General features: G+C 39.3%; 3 protein-coding genes across 4 annotated transcripts; all 3 read right to left on the reverse strand.

Moving 5' to 3' along the window:
• Window positions 1–348: 348 nt before the first annotated feature.
• gadd45ga (growth arrest and DNA-damage-inducible, gamma a) lies at window positions 349–2,012 on the reverse strand. The gene is made up of 4 exons (XM_053325218.1): window positions 1,891–2,012; window positions 1,676–1,777; window positions 1,355–1,565; window positions 349–1,199 (listed from the first exon to the last, which is right to left on the reverse strand). The coding sequence occupies exons 1-4, from the start codon at window positions 1,941–1,943 to the stop codon at window positions 1,086–1,088; spliced, it is 480 nt and encodes a 159-aa protein (XP_053181193.1). The 5' UTR covers window positions 1,944–2,012; the 3' UTR covers window positions 349–1,085.
• A 2,486-nt stretch (window positions 2,013–4,498) lies between these two features.
• creb3l3l (cAMP responsive element binding protein 3-like 3 like) lies at window positions 4,499–10,695 on the reverse strand. Of its 2 annotated transcripts, none has more exons than XM_053325208.1 (10): window positions 10,570–10,695; window positions 9,261–9,401; window positions 8,534–8,933; window positions 8,272–8,381; window positions 7,967–8,053; window positions 7,456–7,562; window positions 6,846–6,914; window positions 6,671–6,755; window positions 6,421–6,514; window positions 4,499–6,107 (listed from the first exon to the last, which is right to left on the reverse strand). In XM_053325208.1, exons 2-10 carry the CDS (start codon window positions 9,399–9,401, stop codon window positions 5,698–5,700), a joined length of 1,503 nt encoding a protein of 500 aa, XP_053181183.1. In that variant the 5' UTR covers window positions 10,570–10,695; the 3' UTR covers window positions 4,499–5,697. The 2 variants fall into 2 exon arrangements, with proteins under 2 accessions (XP_053181183.1, XP_053181182.1); XM_053325207.1 differs by having other exon boundaries at window positions 7,967–8,059.
• A 2,235-nt stretch (window positions 10,696–12,930) lies between these two features.
• On the reverse strand, window positions 12,931–17,984 carry nim1ka (NIM1 serine/threonine protein kinase a). Its single transcript, XM_053325209.1, has 5 exons — window positions 17,686–17,984; window positions 17,397–17,509; window positions 16,046–16,167; window positions 15,750–15,896; window positions 12,931–13,840 (listed from the first exon to the last, which is right to left on the reverse strand). The coding sequence occupies exons 1-5, from the start codon at window positions 17,982–17,984 to the stop codon at window positions 13,085–13,087; spliced, it is 1,437 nt and encodes a 478-aa protein (XP_053181184.1). The 3' UTR covers window positions 12,931–13,084.
• Between the last annotated feature and the right edge of the window lie 1,862 nt (window positions 17,985–19,846).

The raw sequence follows: 19,846 nt of genomic DNA on the forward strand, positions 1-19,846 counted from the left end.
TCAGCCTCAGCATTGATTCTAGCTGCAGCAATTGTGCAAGCTGTCACATAAGGCAGGTGGTCTATGAGCAATAAATAAAAGGTCAGTGCCGTTACTAGCATAATCATGTTGAATAACTGCTGTACTTTCTCTTCCTCACAATTTAATCTCTCTAGCAGCCACCTAATCATTTGATCTTTATTTTCTGTAAGCCACCCACACTTTACGCATTACTTCTTCTCTGGTACTGTGTTTCTGATTTCATGCAAAATGTCCTGATATCTGTATCTGTGCAATCTGCAGTATGATGAATGCCAAAGGTTTAAGAAAAGTCAATGCAAAGGAGAAATAACATTTCTGACGAGAAGATGAGTTTGATTTCAAATGTTTATTCACAAAACATTGAAAATGTGCACACTTCCAATCAATATTGCATTGCTTTTTGTCTGCTTATTTGAAAGTAAAAATCATACTCCATGAAAATGTGTAATTCTCATATTTGCTCACAGCTACAGACACAGCTCAAATCAGGATTTGCAAACAAAAGTCTCATCTTATTGTGAGAACCTCCTGATAGCTGCACTGGGAAAGAAAAGTGAAGTCCATGAGGTCATTTTCAGGTACTCTCTTCAGGATCAGGATCTTTCTTATTTCCCTCTGATCAGATTCAGTACAGTCTCCACACCTTCATAAGTCCATTTCTTCTCTCCAGTCTTTTTCTCTGTGACCTTTATGCTGAAAACCCTGATGCCTTTCATCTAGGGCAGTCACTGGGTCATAACAAATCATCTCTTCCTGTACTTTGCAACATAGTCCAACTCCTTGTGTGTCCATCAGACTTTCTGACCAGTCCCACACACACATGTGACCCAGTCCTCACTTGACCTCTGAACTTGAACCCTTCCTCAGGGTAATCCAGAACCAACGTGCTGACCCAGAATGCACTGGAAGGGTGCACTCTTGCAGGAGGGGGTTGCAGCCACAGCCTCTTAATCCAAACAAGTGAGGCAGAAAGGCTAGACATCCCCAACTGAAGCCCAGCTCTTTGACTTTCTTTTCATCATCTTCATCATCAACATGTGAAGCATTATCAGGTCAATGTCACTTCAGCGCTCTGGGAGGGTGATGGTGGGCACCCAGTCATACACACTGCGGCTCTCTTCACAGAACAGACTCAGCTTGTCCAGAGCAGGGTCTTTCCATGGATTTGCACTGGGGCTCTGAAATAAAAGAAGAAGATATTTAGAGTCAGAACACCTGCAGCATCACAGGCTGCGCAGACATGTGGTAACCTGGCAGCCTATGCAGAAAACTCAGACAGAGGAGTGATGCATGCATGATTCACACTGGGTGTGTGGGTGCCCTCGGAACATACCGTGACAAGAATGCAGTGTGCGTCCTTGGGCTCGCCGGACTCGTCTGCTCCCACGAGGTCAGCCAGACGCTCAATATCGTTAACGCGCACCACGTTGATGTCGTTATCGAAGCAGAAAGCCTGGATGAGGGTGAAGTGGATCTGAAGAGCAATGTCACACTCGTACTCCTCATCGGTGGCGAGGACGCAGAATGCCACGCTGTCTGGATCACTGTAGGAAAGAGGATAAAGTCGGTCAAAAAATATCCAATAATGCTTGATATGTTTAAAAACAAATTAAATATTAACTGTAATTAAACATGTCAGAATTGCAATACTTACACATTCATGACTTTAGCAGATTCATAAACTCCAACTGTCAGGTAGTCCTGCTTCTTAGCAGCAACCAGCAGCTCCTCCAGGGCTGCTCCTGCACTTTGCACCCTTCAAAAAAGAAAAATACACATCATAAGAACACTGCGCACGATCTGACAAACATGCTTAAAAAATTCAACCAACATCTTGAATAATGTCGTATCCGTGTGTTAAATATTTACCTATCTGCGTTTTCCATTGTGCTCTCTTGTCCGCGGATCTCTTCCAGAGTCATAGTTGTTATAGTAATCCAAGCGCGATCGGGGGATTTGCAGTGAATAGAAACGGTCTCTGTAGTTCTCTGTTAAAGCTCTTGCGTTATTCTGAGCTCGGAACAGGCTGTGGGTGGTTTTATAGCAGCTCAGCGTGATTTCTCGGCAAGGGGCGGTCTTTTCCGCTCCTGCATTCTACCATTGGCTCGGAGCAGCCTGGGTGAGGAAAGCAAAAGTCCCCGGGCAGTTATGCTCAGCATGTTGACAACCCCACGTGGGGCAAGATTACAACCTTTCAAGAACCCCCCACCCCCAATTCCTCTCTTGCCTCGTCAACATCCAACATCACCACAATGTACAAAAACTAAAAGTCCTGTTTACGATGGACTTTCTGAGACACTGCAAAAACAGCAAGAAAGCTTGAACCCACCCTGCCCTCTATCACCCCCCCCCCCCCAATAGCCTATACAGTGGATAATATTCCGCATATTTATTACCTACATGGGCCATAATGCACAAATCCTGTGATATTATAGGCTTTATAAGAATAAACTGAATATGGTGATTTAATAAAAAAAGAATATCCTAATTGATTTAAAATACCCGTAGGCTATTTTGCATTATGATGACAGGTAGAAGTCATGTTTATTCACTGTGTTATGCACTTGATCAATGATTCCCAGGAGCCTTGCCCTGTGTTTAGATTATATAAAGGTTATATAAATACTATGTGACTGTCCCATGACAGTTATAAACCCATGTAACATAGCAGACCAAAATCATCCAATGTATAAGCCTGCCGGTGACAGTGTAAATGAATATGCTGATCAATCAAAGGAAATATGCTGGTTCTTTTAAGTGGGTATATAGAGCGGAAGCAGTGAAATTAATCTATTCCATGAGTAACTCTGGAACAATCTTGAGGACTGGACTTCCCCAGTTAGGTGAATCATTAGTGTGATATAAATATAGCTCATCCCAACTTTCCCTGTCTAGCCTTGCCTGATAAACAGCTTGTTGATGGAGCACCTGCGTGCCCCCTACCAGCCTGTTGCTCAACGTACTGTCGCGCCTGGGAGTTACAGAAGCGTCCGGGATCTGCAAGCCTGTAAGCCATTGAGATTTCCTGACGGCGACGTGTTTTGGAGGAGGGACCAAAACAGCTTGTGGTCGGCACACGCCAGTTTTTGTTCGCCCCTTGAAAAGGAGGCTTAATTGCCAGTCTGTCTTGACGCGTGTCGTTTCTCCATGGAGGAAAAAAAGCGACTTTTGTGTCACAATAGTAGGCTACTCACGTCCTCCACCTGCCCCCAATCCTTTCATGGGGCTGGAGGATGAGTGCATGTGTATATGTGTGTGCGTGTCTCTCTTACACTTTTTTTATTACCCCCCTCCATTCATTGACTTGCGGCAGATGCCCGACAGATGCGCATGGCTCCTCCTGAAAAGCGCCACGTGCCGCAGCCTCTGGCTTCTCAGCCCAATTTATCTTATCAGTGAGACTGCATATGTTTACATTCAACATCATTCAAACAGGTCAAAGACTGTGCATGTTACACACAAGCTGGCTGGTCTTGTCTGTGCTTGAAAATGATGTATATATGTAAACTATAACTTAGCAAGAGTAGTGTATTTAAGTCTTGAAAAACAGTAAGACACAATTGTTTATCATAGTCTCTACAGTGTAAACTACACCACAACCAAGTATTTGCAATTACAAGAATGTTGCATTATATGGAAGGGTGTTTATGATAGGTTTCTTGTTAAATGAGTCAAATAAACCGCTGACATTTGTTTGAATGCCAATTAAAATGCCTATTTGATAAGCAGATGACCTTTAACCTAATCTACATTTTTGGAGCTGGTGAACACCTTGCTATGATGAGAGCTGAGTGTCAGAAAGCTGAGGTAACAACGCCATCTGCCGGTCATTCGCATAGTGACCTTTCCCCTGCACACCGACAAGTCTGAACACGTCGAAGCTCATGACTCATGAATCTAACCTCACACTTGTGAGTCACCTACGAGTACCTATCATGTTATTCCCCGCAAAGCTGAGGTAACCTCTGAAGTCAGACTAATATTTTTTGCCAAGCACGGAATACGGCAATGTGAAGAGGACAATGCAACAAAAACACATTGTGTGAGTGGAGTCAATATAAAGGAACATGTCTGCCCTTCAAAAACTCAAAACATCCCTGTATTATCCATACAGGAGATAAAACACTACAACTCTCTGAGATATGTTACTTAGATTAAACCACATTAGAAAAATCTTTTATGTCAAAAGCAGTTCTTCATACTAGTAAGCATCTGAGTGCTTATTTGTGAAAATGTGTCACTTAAATGACACTGTCAGGCTATGAATGAGTAGTTAGATAAAAAATAAAAACAGAAAATAAATATTTTAAAGAAACACTGATGCATACTTGAGTAACAATTGAAATGTTATCCACATCTTTTTTAAGTCTCACTTTTGTTATGTCATTTCAATTTAGGTCTTGATCGACAGCCTCATCAAGTCTTCAGGTCAGGTCTTCAGTCTTCATACACTGATGAAGAAAAAACTCAGAGGGGCATTTTGATATATAAAAAGTTTATTATTATAGATGTCCAGACATGTCTTATACATAAAGAATTAAAATGTACAGAAGAGCTACAATCGCTTAAGTTTATTTACATTCCATTATTGGACTGTGTCACCTGTCAGTGCCTTTCATTAACATTATCAACATTTAAAATCTCATTGACTGTCGATTATTACAAACAGCAGTTCCAATACCATTTAGATTCCATTATTACTGACAGTAACATAAAAAATACACATGAAATGACAAAAATGCCTCACTGACAAAACAGTTCATTACACTTTTGAGTATATTTACTGCAACACATTTTACTGAGCAATTATATCAAGCTCCGCACCATGTGCACGCAAGTGCCAACGTATTTCATACATGTATAAAGATAAGAACTGTGCCATGAAGTAGTAAAAGAGGGGGTAGCAGGGGTAGACTGGGGTCAGCTAACAATGGCAAAGTGGCATTTTTTCTTGCTTTACTGTACAACATAAAAACAAAGCATTCCAAATTAAAAGGAGCATGGATACCCTTGTTACAAGGGAAATACTAACAAACTTTACAAGTCTTCTATATGGCCAAATGTCCTGCAATGGCTTAAGCGTTACGGTGGTCAAACAACCACTTCAATCAAGCTTCATGAGATTAAGCAGCCTATTTCCTACTGTGCAATGGGTGTTGGTGGCTAGTTTGCCATGCAAACTATTGGACTACATTTTTTTTCACTTTTGGAGAGTAATTCATAAACACGTTACATTTAACATCCGAATCTGTTGGAAACAATCACACAGACTAGAGTGAAACAAAGCTCTCCCTGGATTTTGGTGATTCATAATAATTGCCATCAGGTAATGTTTCTCTTGAAGTAATCTATTACCATTCTTATGGTGTATTTTGTATTTTTGTTTTTGCAGCTTCCATGTTTTAAGTAGTTCAATGCTAGAACATAAAAATTCTCTTTTCAGTTGTTTCTGTCCAGTGGAAAAAAGGAAATCAGAGCAAAGTGCAAATAAAGTTACAGTAGTACATCAGAAGGCTGATTGAGGGGAAAAGAAGGGACACAGACAAACTGATTCTATATCTTTAAAATTACGGGTATTTTCCCTTCCTCCTTTTTGTAAATTTAAGCTTCCCTCTGGTACCCAATAGATTAGGAATATGTCTCCCTCTGCTGGTTATACTAACCCACATCTCCCTCCTACATCTCATCTGAGCGGTGCTGCGGTAATATGACAGATGGAGGGTTCCGGTCTATCCAGTTATCCTTAGACCCTGAGACCTCATACGCCACAGCAGATGCTACTACAGAATCAATAGAACCTTCCTGTAGAGCTCCTACTCCACCGGCTGACCCTCCAGGCTTTACTTCTGCAGCCTGTGAAGGACTGGGGAAGTCTGCAGAGGAGTTGCTGTTGACACCAGTTTCTGAGTCAGACTGCTCTACCCTCTGGTAATCAGGAGTGTGATTTTTCTGACCACCTGCGAAGATGGCTTTAACATTCTCCACTTCAGCTTGGGGCACTAAGATGAGCTCCTCGTCTTCAGGCTCATGGTAGGACATGGCATCTGTGCTGTCTGGTGGCAGTGAGCGCAGGGTCCTGGAGATGACTGTGATTATAAACGAAAAATTACGATTACTGGTGGTTACCACATGGTTACCAAAGCTGAGACTGCAAAGCCACATTGTTGAAAAAGGAATTCATTGTAACTGTCACACAACAGATAAAATAAATAAAACAGCTCTATATTGGCAAACAGTCAGAGAAGCAGTTCACTTGAAAATATATTGAGATGATGTGGTTTCAGCCTGCTCATACACATAAGCAGACATGCTACCTTATTGAAGAATGCAAGAAACTATATGTAGTATAAAGATATGGAAAGAAAATATCAAAAGACTGATTATCAAGAGAGAACTTACTGGAGGAGGGTGTGTAGAGCTCCTTGTTTTCTGTGCTTTTGCCAAATGGATTGACTGACGGGAAGATGATGAGGCAGAAAGACAGCAGGAACACCTAGAGGGCAGAACCAAAGAGACCACAAGGAGAAAAATATTGTAGCATGAGAAAGACAATTACATATAATGTGAGAACAATAATAAAGGAATAACAGCAAAGAAAAATAAGATAATACAAGTAATCATATGGAATGTTTTTTGTTATTCCTCTTACCATAACACAAGTGCTGGTTGTGCTCGCTTTCAAAGTTGACATCTTCACCAGAGACTGCAGTTTCCTCAGCTGCTCTATCAAGGATCTGAAAACAGAACAGGGACAAACAGATGTCAACAAATTCCGACTCTAAAACTTTGTTTTAATACATACTAATGCAGAGGTCATATCTTACATGTTCTGTTTCTGAAGCATTTGGACTTTCTTCTGTAGTTCCAGGTTGTGTGCAGTACAGATGGCAACCCTGTGGTGGATAGATATTGTTTCAGTAATAAGTATCCAAATATATGTTGAATATTTAAGACATACACAGAGAAGTACAAGTCCTCATAATTGTTTTATCTTTTTTCGGTTGACCGCTTTATGCAAGTCAAGCTCTTACAGTATTTAATGCAAATTTCAATTAAGTCAACTTTCATGTCCTTTAACCTTGAAAAACTCCAGACATAGTCACAGAGTTAGAGTGGACACATTTTGACAGTCATTGTTTTGGTCTACAGATACAATTCTTTACATACATGAAAATCATCTTTATCTTTTCAGCTTGTTATCCATGATGCTGTACGATCCAATCATCATTTCATTCAGTTGTGGATCATAATTTCGTTTGCCTTTTAAAAATAATGAATATTTCCAGATTGGAGTGACAATAAAAGGGAAGGGCAAAGAAAGATCTGTCGCAGCTCTGATTGCAATCCTCACATCAGGTGTAGAATATCCATGTTTAGACTTTTTTATTAGACAAGGCAGGTTAAATAAGAGGGGATATGACCTGTTCATCTCACCTGTTTTCCAGTCCATCAACATACACCTTCTTCTTTTTGCGGCTTTCCTGAGCAGACTGCTTGTTACGAATCTTCCTCCTGACTCTCTTTAAGGTCCTCTCTTCTGCCTGTTACACAGAGAAGAGACTTTCCTTAGAATATAGACATAACAGATAATGTGTATCTAACTGCCCTGAGCTGCCACACAACGGAAAATCCATATTGAATATCAATCAGGAAAAAAGCGGCACAATAACTAACATACTGAGATATAAGCAGCATTAACATACAGCTAAACAATAAGAGCAACTATTTTTCAGGATTATTATCATATATTACCATACTACTATGGTTTATTACACCATAAAGCTACAAAAAAGATCAAAAGTCAGTAGCATGTTGTCTGATTACACTCATTATATTTATATTTATAGCATGGCAGATGCTTTTATCCAGGGCAGCTTGAAATGCTGCTTAGTATTAAGACAAGACCAGCAGCTGGAGTAAATAAACATTTTTCAGCATCAATTACCTTTGTGAGAGGCATGTGTGTTGGAATAGTTACTCCCTCTTTCGACAAAAGTCGCTTCTCCTCCTCAGAGAGCACAATCTCTTTAAACTGGAACTGAAGGAAGGAAAGAAAGTTTACAGGATGTTATTTTTTTGTGGATTTTCAGTCAAACATTTTCCAACATGCATCATGAGCAATCCTCATGGGCATAATTACTGTAAACTTCAATTTAAAACACATTTGTCATATTTTTCCTAAAATATTTGAAGCAGAGTCTTTGGTCAGATCAAAATACACAGACATTAGGGAAAGCAGGAAAAACGTACCTGTTCTGATTTGTCAGACTCTACAGAATCCAGTTCTGAGTCCTCGATGGCTAAAGTGCAAGGCAGCTCACTGGTAATGTCCTTCTCCATTTCTTCACTCACCAAGTCGTCTAACAAGAAAAATATGCATTAAAATTGATATGCTTTTCTTAACTGTTAAAAAATAAAAAATAAAATATTAAGTGGCTGAATGGAGAATCATAAGATATTCAAGTGTAAAGCCTATAGAGCTAAAAAAAAATAGGTTTTTGACTACACATACCCAGATCAATGAAGACATCTGTATCTGGCTTCTCTGCCCTCACACTCAGCAGGAAATCCATGTCCCTGCATCCACTCTGCAGCAGAGAGTAGCTGTGATCAGCTTGGACTGTTAAGGCCTCCAGGCTCTCTGTCTGCAGCTCTCCAGAGAAGTGTACAGGGTCAGAGTGCTCCGGGCTAGGCTGGGAGTAACTGGGACTGGGGACGATGTCACTATCACTGCCCTGGGGACTTGGGCATCCCAGAGGGTTGTTGTTTCCAACTCCTGCCCCAGTGCTGCTGTCATCAGAGATGCCGCTGTCACTGCCCAAGGGAGAGTGGGAAGGACAGATAGTCTCCATATTGTCATCTCCATCTAACAAGCTGGACAGAAAGTCTTCAGTATCCATGCCTGTAAGCATCTGGGAGAAAACAAAGACAAGATTAAACTCCAAAACACACACAATAGGTAAGACAGCAGACTTATATGACTTTTAAGAGTGTCAAAAGCCTGGACATTTATTTAACAATGAAGCATACAGAAATGTCACAGCTTTACCTCTAAGACTAAAAATACACAGTAGTGGCATCTAGAGTCATCCAAAAATAAAGAGAAGCTGATCAAATAGTAAACAGTCTTAACTTTCAAATTCACTTCAGTTTATTCATACAATTAAAGATTTTCAGGGAGAAAAATTCTAAGCAGTTTTTGTTTTTCTGTGAATGCATCCATTGAAAACTGTTCTTACATCTTGTTCCGACAGCCAGGATTCAATGAGCCCGTTCCCGTCAGGAAAGAGAGGCTCGGTAGATCCGTCTTGTCCATCGTGGAACAGCAGCCCTAACAGGTCGGTTCCATCCATGTCTGGTAGCTCATCAGTGACCGACATCTGTCAAAACATAATGACATACAGAAAATAAAGTTTAAATTAATTACAAAATTTGTAAATAATGGGATGTATATTAATTGTATGATGTAAGATAGTAAATGAGAGGAAGTCGAGGGTTTTGGTTATCGCAATTTTGTAATATAAAGTTCATATCATTTGTTGGTCTCAAATTCACTTCACTGCAGCAGATGATTTTAAATGAACCGATACAGATATTAGGGATTTAAAAAAATCTTATACACTTAACAATCTTACACAGGATATATACATAAACCCACATTTTTGCAGTGTTCCCCCAATTGAGATTGTCAAACACTTGTGACATTGATATAGCTACAATGGAAGCAAAATATTTTACTGTTTAACAATAAATTCTATTGTATAAAATAACATCAGTGCACTGAAAAAGTTAACTTCACTGGGAACTTAATAATTATAAATAACTATAAATAAGAAAACACATGCTGGCTGCTTGACACAAACACTGACCTTCACGTGGAGGCCATTAGGTTCTATGTTTGTTTTCAATTCAGATACTATTGCAGGAAGACCAATTAATAAGAATATAACAATTAATAACATAATAATTTTACTACTAGTAGAATGATGTAAACACGTGATTGACACGCATTCCGTGTATACAGCTACATATTGCATCATGGCCACGCTCCCGTAATGACATCATCTTATAGTGAGCCCCGCCCCCACATGCCTTTGTCACGAGACCTGACTACAATATCAAATGTCAAAACAAATAAGATGTATTCCCATTAGTTAATTCCTGGAAGCAATTATTTCTATGCAATACTGCTTGCAGAGTTTAAAACAATCAATCTGAATGCAGTCCCGGATACGGTCTTTCATTGCATCTTGGCATTTAAGGCACAAAAGAAATGACCTACTTATGGTAGCAGTGGGGGGCACAAACTGGAAATATGATAGACAACCTTTCTCATTTTAACATGCTTAAAATGTGATTGCGTTGTGTACTTCAGTGGAAGAAAGGGAAATACCTTTAAGCTAACACGGACACGTCAGCTAAGCTAGTTAACGTTAGCTTAAAAAGCCTGTCATGATCTTTGTTGCAGAGAGGGCGTATTCCCTCATGACGTTAAACACACAAAGACAAAACAGAGATCACAGTTAATGTCAACTCTAATTTTCTTACCGCTCAATGACAGAAGACAAAATACCATTCGAGTGAGTGTGTCCGGATGAGGGTGTCTTTCGTTTTCTCTATTCAGCGTTTCTATATACTGCAACACTCAAGTCTTTATACTAGACTTCAGCGCTTCCTCCTGAAACCACCTTCCAACAAGGCAAAAATTGCGTCATCACGTCAAGGCGGACATGAGTACGTAGTCTTCGAGAGTCCTTATGGGATTTGTAGTATTCTTCAGTCAGGGTTGGAAAGGTTAGTTTGGAAATGTAATTGGTTACAGATGACTAGTTACCTACTTAAGATGTTATAAGTAATGTAACTATCTCAGTGTAACTTATTACATTTGATTACTTTTGATTACTAAGTGTTTCCAACTGGTAAGTGTAACCATTAAGCAACATAATCTAAGTTCAGGTGTTTTTCATGGATACTGACATGATTTATTAAGGGAGTTAATTTCTTATAAAGCAAGATTTAGCTGTCATCTGAAAATGTATTCAGAAGTTCATGTAGATTTTGGAATATAAAATAAAGTTATTTTGTGAAAAAAAGTAAAAAGTCTGGCATGGGCTTAATTGGTACTGTGATACCATTTAAGATCATGTGTGCTCCAAATAAGGTCCACATCATGATTTATTTAGAACATATATAAAAATATTGTTTTCAAAGAATTAAAAACAGTAATATATGTATTCTGTAACATGCGGAGTATTTCTTTTAAATGGGGTAAAAACCCTCCTCCTGAGCAAAGTCTTTAAGGCCTGACTTCAGATGTAACTATTTGTAATCATCAACATTTTCATAAGTAACTTTAATCTAATTACACATTTTTTTCTCAGTAACTGCAACGGATTACAGTTACATTTATTTTGTAATTAAATTACGTAATGATGTTACATGTAACTAGTTACTCCCTAACACTGCTAAATACATAAAACACATTAATATACAAGCTCATTATAAAATAGCTTTTTTAAAAATCTGTATATGACTATATATAATAATCTATTTGAAAAGAATACAATGAGATGATGCAAAATGTGTGTCAACCACTCAACCTATAGAAAAATATGATCATGGATATTTTATTAACACTCATAGTGTGCATTAGTGGGTTAGTGTGTTTAATCAATATTCGGATAAAATATCCATGATCATATATTTTTATGGGCTGAATGTGCTGTCTCTGTCACTAAAAAATGTTTCACAATATGCATATCCCTTACATCCACACAAAAGGATCATGACTTTTAAAATACAAATAAATACTCATTCATTTTAAATTTGTATTTATTTTATTCAGCACATGAGCATGAACATGGCATCAAATGATTAAAAAAAAAAGATAATTGGTGAAACTCATACCGAAATTGTTAGAGTTACTGATTCGCCACAACTATCAACTTTGGTCGGTGTTATGTTGGTATTAGTAGCTTGATGTCATTTATTGGCTTTTTTCAGGCCACAGGGAAAATACAGTGCGGCCACAGTCTAACAATAAGAACATCTCATAGAGATACATCAGACAAGAAGGTAAATGGACTGCATTTATATAGCGCTTTTCAAGTCTACCGACCACTAAACGCGCTTTACAATACATGCCAACATCCACCCATTCACACACGCATTCATACACTGATGGCAGAGACTGCCATGCAAGGTGCCAACCTGCTAATCAGGAGTTTTATAGCACTTAAAAATCTCTCTGATGCCTACTCACCTATTCCCAAACGCTCACACACTCTTGGTGCAGCCACAATTTCGAAGTTCCATTTCTTGCGCAAGGTAACTTCAACATACAGAGTATAGGAGCTTGGGATTAAACCACTGACCCTCTGATAAGTGGATGGCCTGCATTACCTCCTGATCCACTACCACGCCAAAAGGTGTTAAGTCTCTATTCATGTCATTAAAAATATTAAGCAGTATTCTGAAAAAATGTCTGTGTGGTTTCATAACCTGATAGAAAACTAAGGCATTGAACAGAAATGCATTACAATGAAGACACCACATTTCATGTACTAACTGCATGTTTTTTCATTTTATCTCCATGTCATAATGTTGTTGGACTTCTGACTCTTTTCGCTGAGAATGCTACATTGATTTTTCATAATGGTTATTTGTGTTATAGCTTAACCGGGCATCAAGTCAGTATGAGCTATAATCATCTGGCATCCATGAACCAAATAAAAAGTTATGTATGCCAACTAATTACAATTATGTTGACGTATACTGTATGTTTCGTAACATTTCCAAATCTCATGAGGATTATGAGTCCTTGTCAAAAGAGGAGACAATTATGACTAACTCGCAGCAACATTCTCACAGAGACTAATTTTACTTACTAGAAGAAAGATATTAAAATATGAAATCCCAGATTTCAGGAACTGAGTGGGGTTACATACCATGATTTCAATTCATACAGCTGGATTGGAAAGCACTTTTTATTTCTAATGAAATCCATGCAATCTCATCCCAGACTATAAAGTCTATTATTTTCAGAACAAAGCTGAGCATATTGTCACAGAATCAAACAGAGTTTGGATGTGTGCCGTAAACTACGGTACACCTTTAGACGTTCCTTTTTATTTGTAGTTGGTCCGACTACCTGTGCAACCACAGGCATGCTCTCTACAGCCCGTCTCTTGTGGGCACGGTGCAGGAGGATCCTGTAGACCCCTGTGATTGAGCTCCTGCAATCCTTCCCCTGGTTGTTGAGAATGTGCTCAGAGGTGATTCCTAGTGTCTCCAGTGCTGCTTTTACCTCTACCTCTTCTGCACCCAGCTCAGATGAATCACTTTCAGCAAGGTATGACGGGTCCAGTTTAAAGGGTTCCATGGCCTGTGGGAAGTCCACAGGGAGCAGCCACTCACAGCCTATCATCTGCTCCACTGTGCAGCGGTCAGATGGTATGGGCTGGAGGATGCCCCTGATCAACCTCTGGCATGTGTCTGGCACCCAGGAGGGCAGAACGTAGGCCCCCTCCAGGATGCATCGTTTAAGTTTGGCCACAGTATCTGCCCTGAACGGCATGGTGCCCGTCACCATAAAGAACAGCATCACCCCAAGGGCCCAAATGTCCACAAAGATGCCAATGTAATGCTCATCGCGAAACAGCTCAGGAGCAGCGTAAGGCGGGGAGCCACAGAACGTGTTAAGTGTCTCATCGCGGCAGCTCAATGTACTAAAGCCAAAGTCACCCACTTTGACACAACAGCTGCTGGTGTAGAAGACATTTTCTGCCTTCAAGTCACGGTGAATGATGTTGTTTTCATGCTGTAGAACAATGAGAAACCAAATTATTTAAGCATCATATTCATGATTATATCAAGTAAGACTGTAACAAACAATTATTTTTACTACTAATTAATCCGCCAGTTATTTTCATCATTTGGTGATCAAAATATCAGAAAATAATTAAACATACCAATCACAATTCCCCAAAGGACGAACTGACAAATTATTATTATTCAGTTTACTATCATGGAAAACAGAGAAAAGCAGAACATATTTACATCTGAGATGCTGGATCAAAGGAGTTTTTGTAATCTTGGTTTAAAAAAACAGTTACTCAATTATCAGCAGATTAAGTTTTGTCAATCAAGTAATTAATAAATCGATCAACCAGCTGTCATATCACTCTAACTAAACAATACATCACACTCAAGCATGTACTACCTTGCATACATATAAGAAACTATGATTATTGCCCTAATGATCTGCTTTACAATCTCATTTGGTGAAATTTGGGAGTTGTTAGTTTTGAGTCAAAGAGGATACTATGAAATTAGGAACAGAAGCTTGTGACTTTCACATCAATAGACTGACCAGACAGATGGAAATGAATGAGAAGTGCAGTCTCTTTAGCTTAGCTGCCACAGCAACTCAAGTTAGCTGTGCATTAACAATATGTATTTGCCCATTCTGTGACAGCTCTTATGTGCTTTAATCATACTGTCTACCAGACAAAAATATGAATTAAGTTTGTTTAATATATTTTCACACTGTACTGTTTCAGGATCTTGCACTTCTTGATGGATTTGAAGTTACAGTTTATTCTTATGCTGCACTTAGTGTAAGTTGGTCCTGATAAAGAAAGACTGCCTGAAAAGTAAAGGTCATATACATGACTGAATAAGGAGTGATTATGCTGTTTAAAAGTTCCATAACAAGGGATAAAAAACAGAAGAGTGTAAATGCTCTGTGGAGATATTGGCATCTGATTAATTAGGCAAGAGGACTTGATGAAACTTGAATGATTTCTGTGGTTAAATTATGTCATGTGGCAGTAGAGAGTAAAACATACTACAGATGATAATATATTCCATTTATAGCTTTTGGTACTGGTTGTCATCTTAACCTCCTGAGACCCGAGCTTTTGTTTTGTTGGATTAGTAGAACCATAGACTGTATAGAAGAAGAGTAGGACTTAATAAGTACAAAAACTAAAGATTGTCTTTGAACAGGAAGTAGTTTTTGAAAAAAATGTCTTCATATTGGGAACAATGGGTTTATTTTACTGCAAAACACAATTAATTCACCAGTGTATAAAACACAATACATTTACACCTTCCCTTTGCATGAACCATAATAAAGTCCCAATGTCCTCAACTTGTACTTCTTGATTAGCAGTGTCATAGCTTGCTGCTATTTCTAAAATTTGTCAAATTTGTATAGCATATCAAACTACAAATGTTATTAAGCATAAATAAACAAAAACTTGTAAACAGAGTCGCTCTACGGTCGTCATCGCCTTGAGCCCACCTCCCCGTTCTGTGATTGGTTCCCTATCTCAGGCGAAAATGTTGTCTTGGTAGCCATGCTAACTTTCTGAGTGAAGTAGAATATTGCTGGAATGAGAGCATGGGTATATCCAGGCTACTTTTGCCTGGGGATTGACTGTTGATCGACTTGGCCAAGGTGCCTGCCATCTGGTTTTTACACCGATTAATGTAGTGTGCTTTTGCTACCACTAGGTGGCACAAAAAAGAGGAAAGAGGACAAAGTTGAGCAGAATCAGGTGTAAGGTCCAGCAAACCCAAAATGTAATGTCCCCATATAAGGACGCATGGTCACAGGAGGTTAATATCAGACAATTAAGATTGTACTTGAATCTGACAAGTTATATATAGATAGAGATTTGCTTCTCTTTTCTTTCACAAAATGTAAACTTCTATGTGCTGACCATGTGCTTAACAGCAGAGAGGATCTGAGCAAAGACGATCTTGCTGTCAGTGTCAGAAAGTTTCCCTTCTGTAGTTATCTTGGTGTATAACTCCCCTCCGCCTGCATACTCCATCACCAGGTGTAACCGTGTCAACGTCTCCACCACCTAAAGAGAAGCAACCAGGACAACATGGGTGACCAGAATGCTGGGTGCATTACCAAGACACAGCACAGTGATCACTGAGCCAGCCTCTTGAGATCTGATAAAGGTCACACAGAATATAAAATAAATATTATAGCGTGTATGAGTCGAACCTCATAGAGGCGTATGATGTTGGGATGATGAAGTTTCTCCATGCTAGAGATTTCTCTGGACAGCAGCCTTTGTGTCTTCTGATCCAACTTGGTTTTATCTAGGATCTTTATGGCCACTTTGTCTGGCAATGCAGTGGGAGAAGACAGAGGTCAATGATCAGTTGCACATGAAACACAGTATTATAGACACATTTATCCAGATGAATCAGATGTACAGCTAGAAGTGGCATTTCAGTGCAAATATGATAGGGAAAATAAAATCAAACTCTCGTTTTATCTCGTAATTTGTATCACTCTGCTTCAACATTAAAATAAGCCCACATTTCTGAAAAATCATATATTAGATGTGTTACATAAATCGTATGTACCCAGTACATAACTGAACTGAACTGAACTGAACTAGAAAGAAAATGTAAGCCCGGTACAAGCTGGCAAACACAGAAATCCATCTGAAGTGACCAGGACTGAAGCTCTTCCCTAGATAATTTGATGGAGGATAAGCAGTCCTCAGAAAGCAATTTTCTTGATTATGTTCTCCCAGGCTGTAAATTCTCACTTTTAGCCCTATCTTAAAAGGAAATTTGCTTCTGCAAGTGAAGGGAAATGGCCCCTTTCCTGTAAACTCATCCCGGTCTGAGAAGCTTTGGAAGGTCAAGCTGCATTGTCTTGAAATTAAATTAAATGTGCCACTTCTAAAAGGGTCTTATTCAATTGTAAGGGCCAATAAACTTCACATATATCAAATTCAAACAACTGATATCTTGACTGTATTCCTTTAAATGATTCATACAGACCTCAGGTAACTGAATACAGAAAAGTTCTTAAGAGGCAAAATGGTGTTGAGATATCTAATTGTGCGTCAGTATGCATTATTCAGGCTGGCATTTGGCTCCCTGTCAGCTGTGATATAACTTTCAATAAGGGCATTCAAAATGCATTACAGCTCATATTGTTTTTGGAGGACTAAATTATACCACTTACATACATACATACACACACACACACACTCTCACTGCATATGTACACACAATACAGTGTACAGCATGGTACATACAGACATACAACACCTGAAGACAGAGCATGGACACACACACATACACACACAAACACAGAGAGAATGACAGAGGTACGCTCATTCTCCTCTCTCTCTTTAGTCTTTGATGAGGCATACAGCAATTTTAGCCGTCGCTAAGGAAACTGGAGATCTCTAATCAATCCATCTGTTCAAGGGCAGCAGACAGTCTGCCTCTCTTTGGCTGAATCAGCCTCCTGTCCTCCTGTTAATGTTTAAATTTACTTCTGTACTCCTGTAAGTACAGTTGCATTTAATTTGTGTCCTGCAGTGTCTTACCTTTGGTGAGTGCATGAATTCCTAGCTTGACATGGGAGAAATTTCCGCAGCCGATCTCTCCTCGAATTTTGTAAAAGCCGATTCTCCTGCCCACTGTCAGCTCACGGACCACTCTGCCATCACACAACGTGACACAATATGTAACATAAAATGCTCTATTACACACAGTGGAGGCACCATCATAAGATGCTTAATAAAATCTTATCTTAAGTTAATAAAACACCTTAAAATCTAATATGCACAAAAGTCCCTTAAAGATTTGATTATGTCTTTATCTCTTGACCCTTACCGATCATCTTGGCACATATCCAGGTTCAGTCTTTCCAGTGGAGTGAGACGGCGGATGGTGGCTCCCTCATCATCTGTGTTGATGTCTGAGCTGTCCTGGCGGCTCCAGCGGCTGTACCTGTTGCCACCAGTAACTCCAGCTGTGCCTCCCACAGAATCTCCATTAGACCCCCCAGTGTCAGCCCCAGAAACTGAACTGCTCCCAGCAGTGCCTGCTGCCCCCGAACACCTTGAGCCGGCTGTGGTGGCACCAGCTTCAGCCCCATCTGGGCTGCTCTCAGAGGGGCAGACAGCAGTCATCCTGCAAGGGTACACCCAGGGTGGAGTGGCCTTAGCTCATGGCTGGGAGCAGACTGAACAACAGGGAAAAAAGCTAAATAAATATTTGTTGCATATTTCTTCACAATAATCTCTGATCACTGTGGATTGTTCTAATGCATGATTATTAGCTTCGTCCCTCATACTAAACAGACTATACAGACCATATACCTACTCTAAAATTAAATGATATTTGAAATTTGATCAGTAGAATTATATGTACCTAACTGCAAGACAAGAAGAAGAACTTCAAGCTTACTGTAATATTACATCTCGTTTTCTGGTCAAATCATATCAGATTAACAGCAGACTTTTATTCATTTACTAAGAATTAACAAAGAATTACCTCTCATTTTTATATTGTGTAGAAACAGCTTCAGAATTAGCCACATACAGAGCACACATACTGTAATTCACATGAAGTGGTATGAAAATGAAAAATAACTACAAAAAAATGCATAATCATTATCCACTCATAGGTAGGTAATTAACTTTTAATGCAGAAAGTGAATAAAATGAATTGTCAGACTCTCAAAGACCCAATATAAAAACATAAAGCACATTCATAAAAAACAAAAACTTAAGACTTACCTTCAGATATATGAGCCATTTATAAAAGGTGAATCCTTTCCTTGTCATTATCCAAATTTCATATCTATTCAGAAAAATCTGTCAATTAATAAATGTTTTCAAATGAGTGTTTTCCTTTTTTCAACCAAACAGGATGTAACCTCCAGTCCACCGATCATAGCACATGCTGCATCCAGATGCAAAAATCTGCTCAACTGGTCTTGCCACAATGGACCATCGGGGGCAATTTGTCCAGTGAATCTTGAAGCAGTTGTAATCTGGTTCCAGAATCGACAGTGGTTGAAGCTCGTCTAGCTGTTGAAACAAAGGCAAGGGGGCTGGAGATCCGATAGATCATGTGTTATCGGATTCATGCTCACTGTTGTCGCTTACTGAAGAGGACTGTGCAGATTTAATGGGCTCTTCTGAGTCTCCAAGGTATAAATAGACCACAGGTTGAGGAGGAGGGAAGAGGAGCTGGATGGGGGGTTGGAGGAAAGAGGTTGAACAGATGATAGTGTCAGGGTAAAGTGAGTGGGACAACCTGGAATAAAGCACAAGAGAGATACAAAAATAGTTTAATTTTTGTGCCCACTTTCTTTTCTTTTCTTTTCTTTTCTTTTCTTATTCTTACTTTTTTTTAATGAACAGCTTAAGTGGTTTCTTACTTCCTGCACTAATTCAGCATTTGTTTTTTTTATGGAACAGGCATCTATGCAAAAGCATGGAATACATACTTTACAGCCCTCCATGTGAGAGCGTGTGTGTGCACATGTCCATACAAGTGTGCCTCAGTATCTGCATGTGAGTCTCTTAATGTGCATTGTAATCCTTACTTAATTTAATGCTTGAGTCCTGCTCCAAGGGCAATGCAGGCTGAGGTTGCCATGACAGCCAGAATAAACAAATCAGAGACCCTCATCATGTTCTACCAAGAAGATAACAGCCTGAAAAACCAGCATGACTAATCTATTCCATTTCAAATGCAGAGTATGAGCAATGACTAATTGTGTGTGTGTTTGTGTGTGTTGTGTGTGTATGTGTGGTGTGTAGATGGGTATATAAGTTATATGTAATTAGGTGATAAATGCATGCTACTCAAGGAACAGAGATCTAACAATGTCCCGTAACAGGGAAAGAAAGAAAGCATGAATCTGCACACTTGATACATTCCACCAGCTTCAATTAATTGCCCTATGATGAACCTGAAACCTGAACTGAATATACTATATTACATACAATACTTTACCTGCCCTTCATCCTGCCTAGTACAT

This window comes from Scomber japonicus, chromosome 9 (assembly GCF_027409825.1).
Source record: "Scomber japonicus isolate fScoJap1 chromosome 9, fScoJap1.pri, whole genome shotgun sequence".
Classification (NCBI taxonomy): Eukaryota; Metazoa; Chordata; class Actinopteri; order Scombriformes; family Scombridae; genus Scomber; species Scomber japonicus.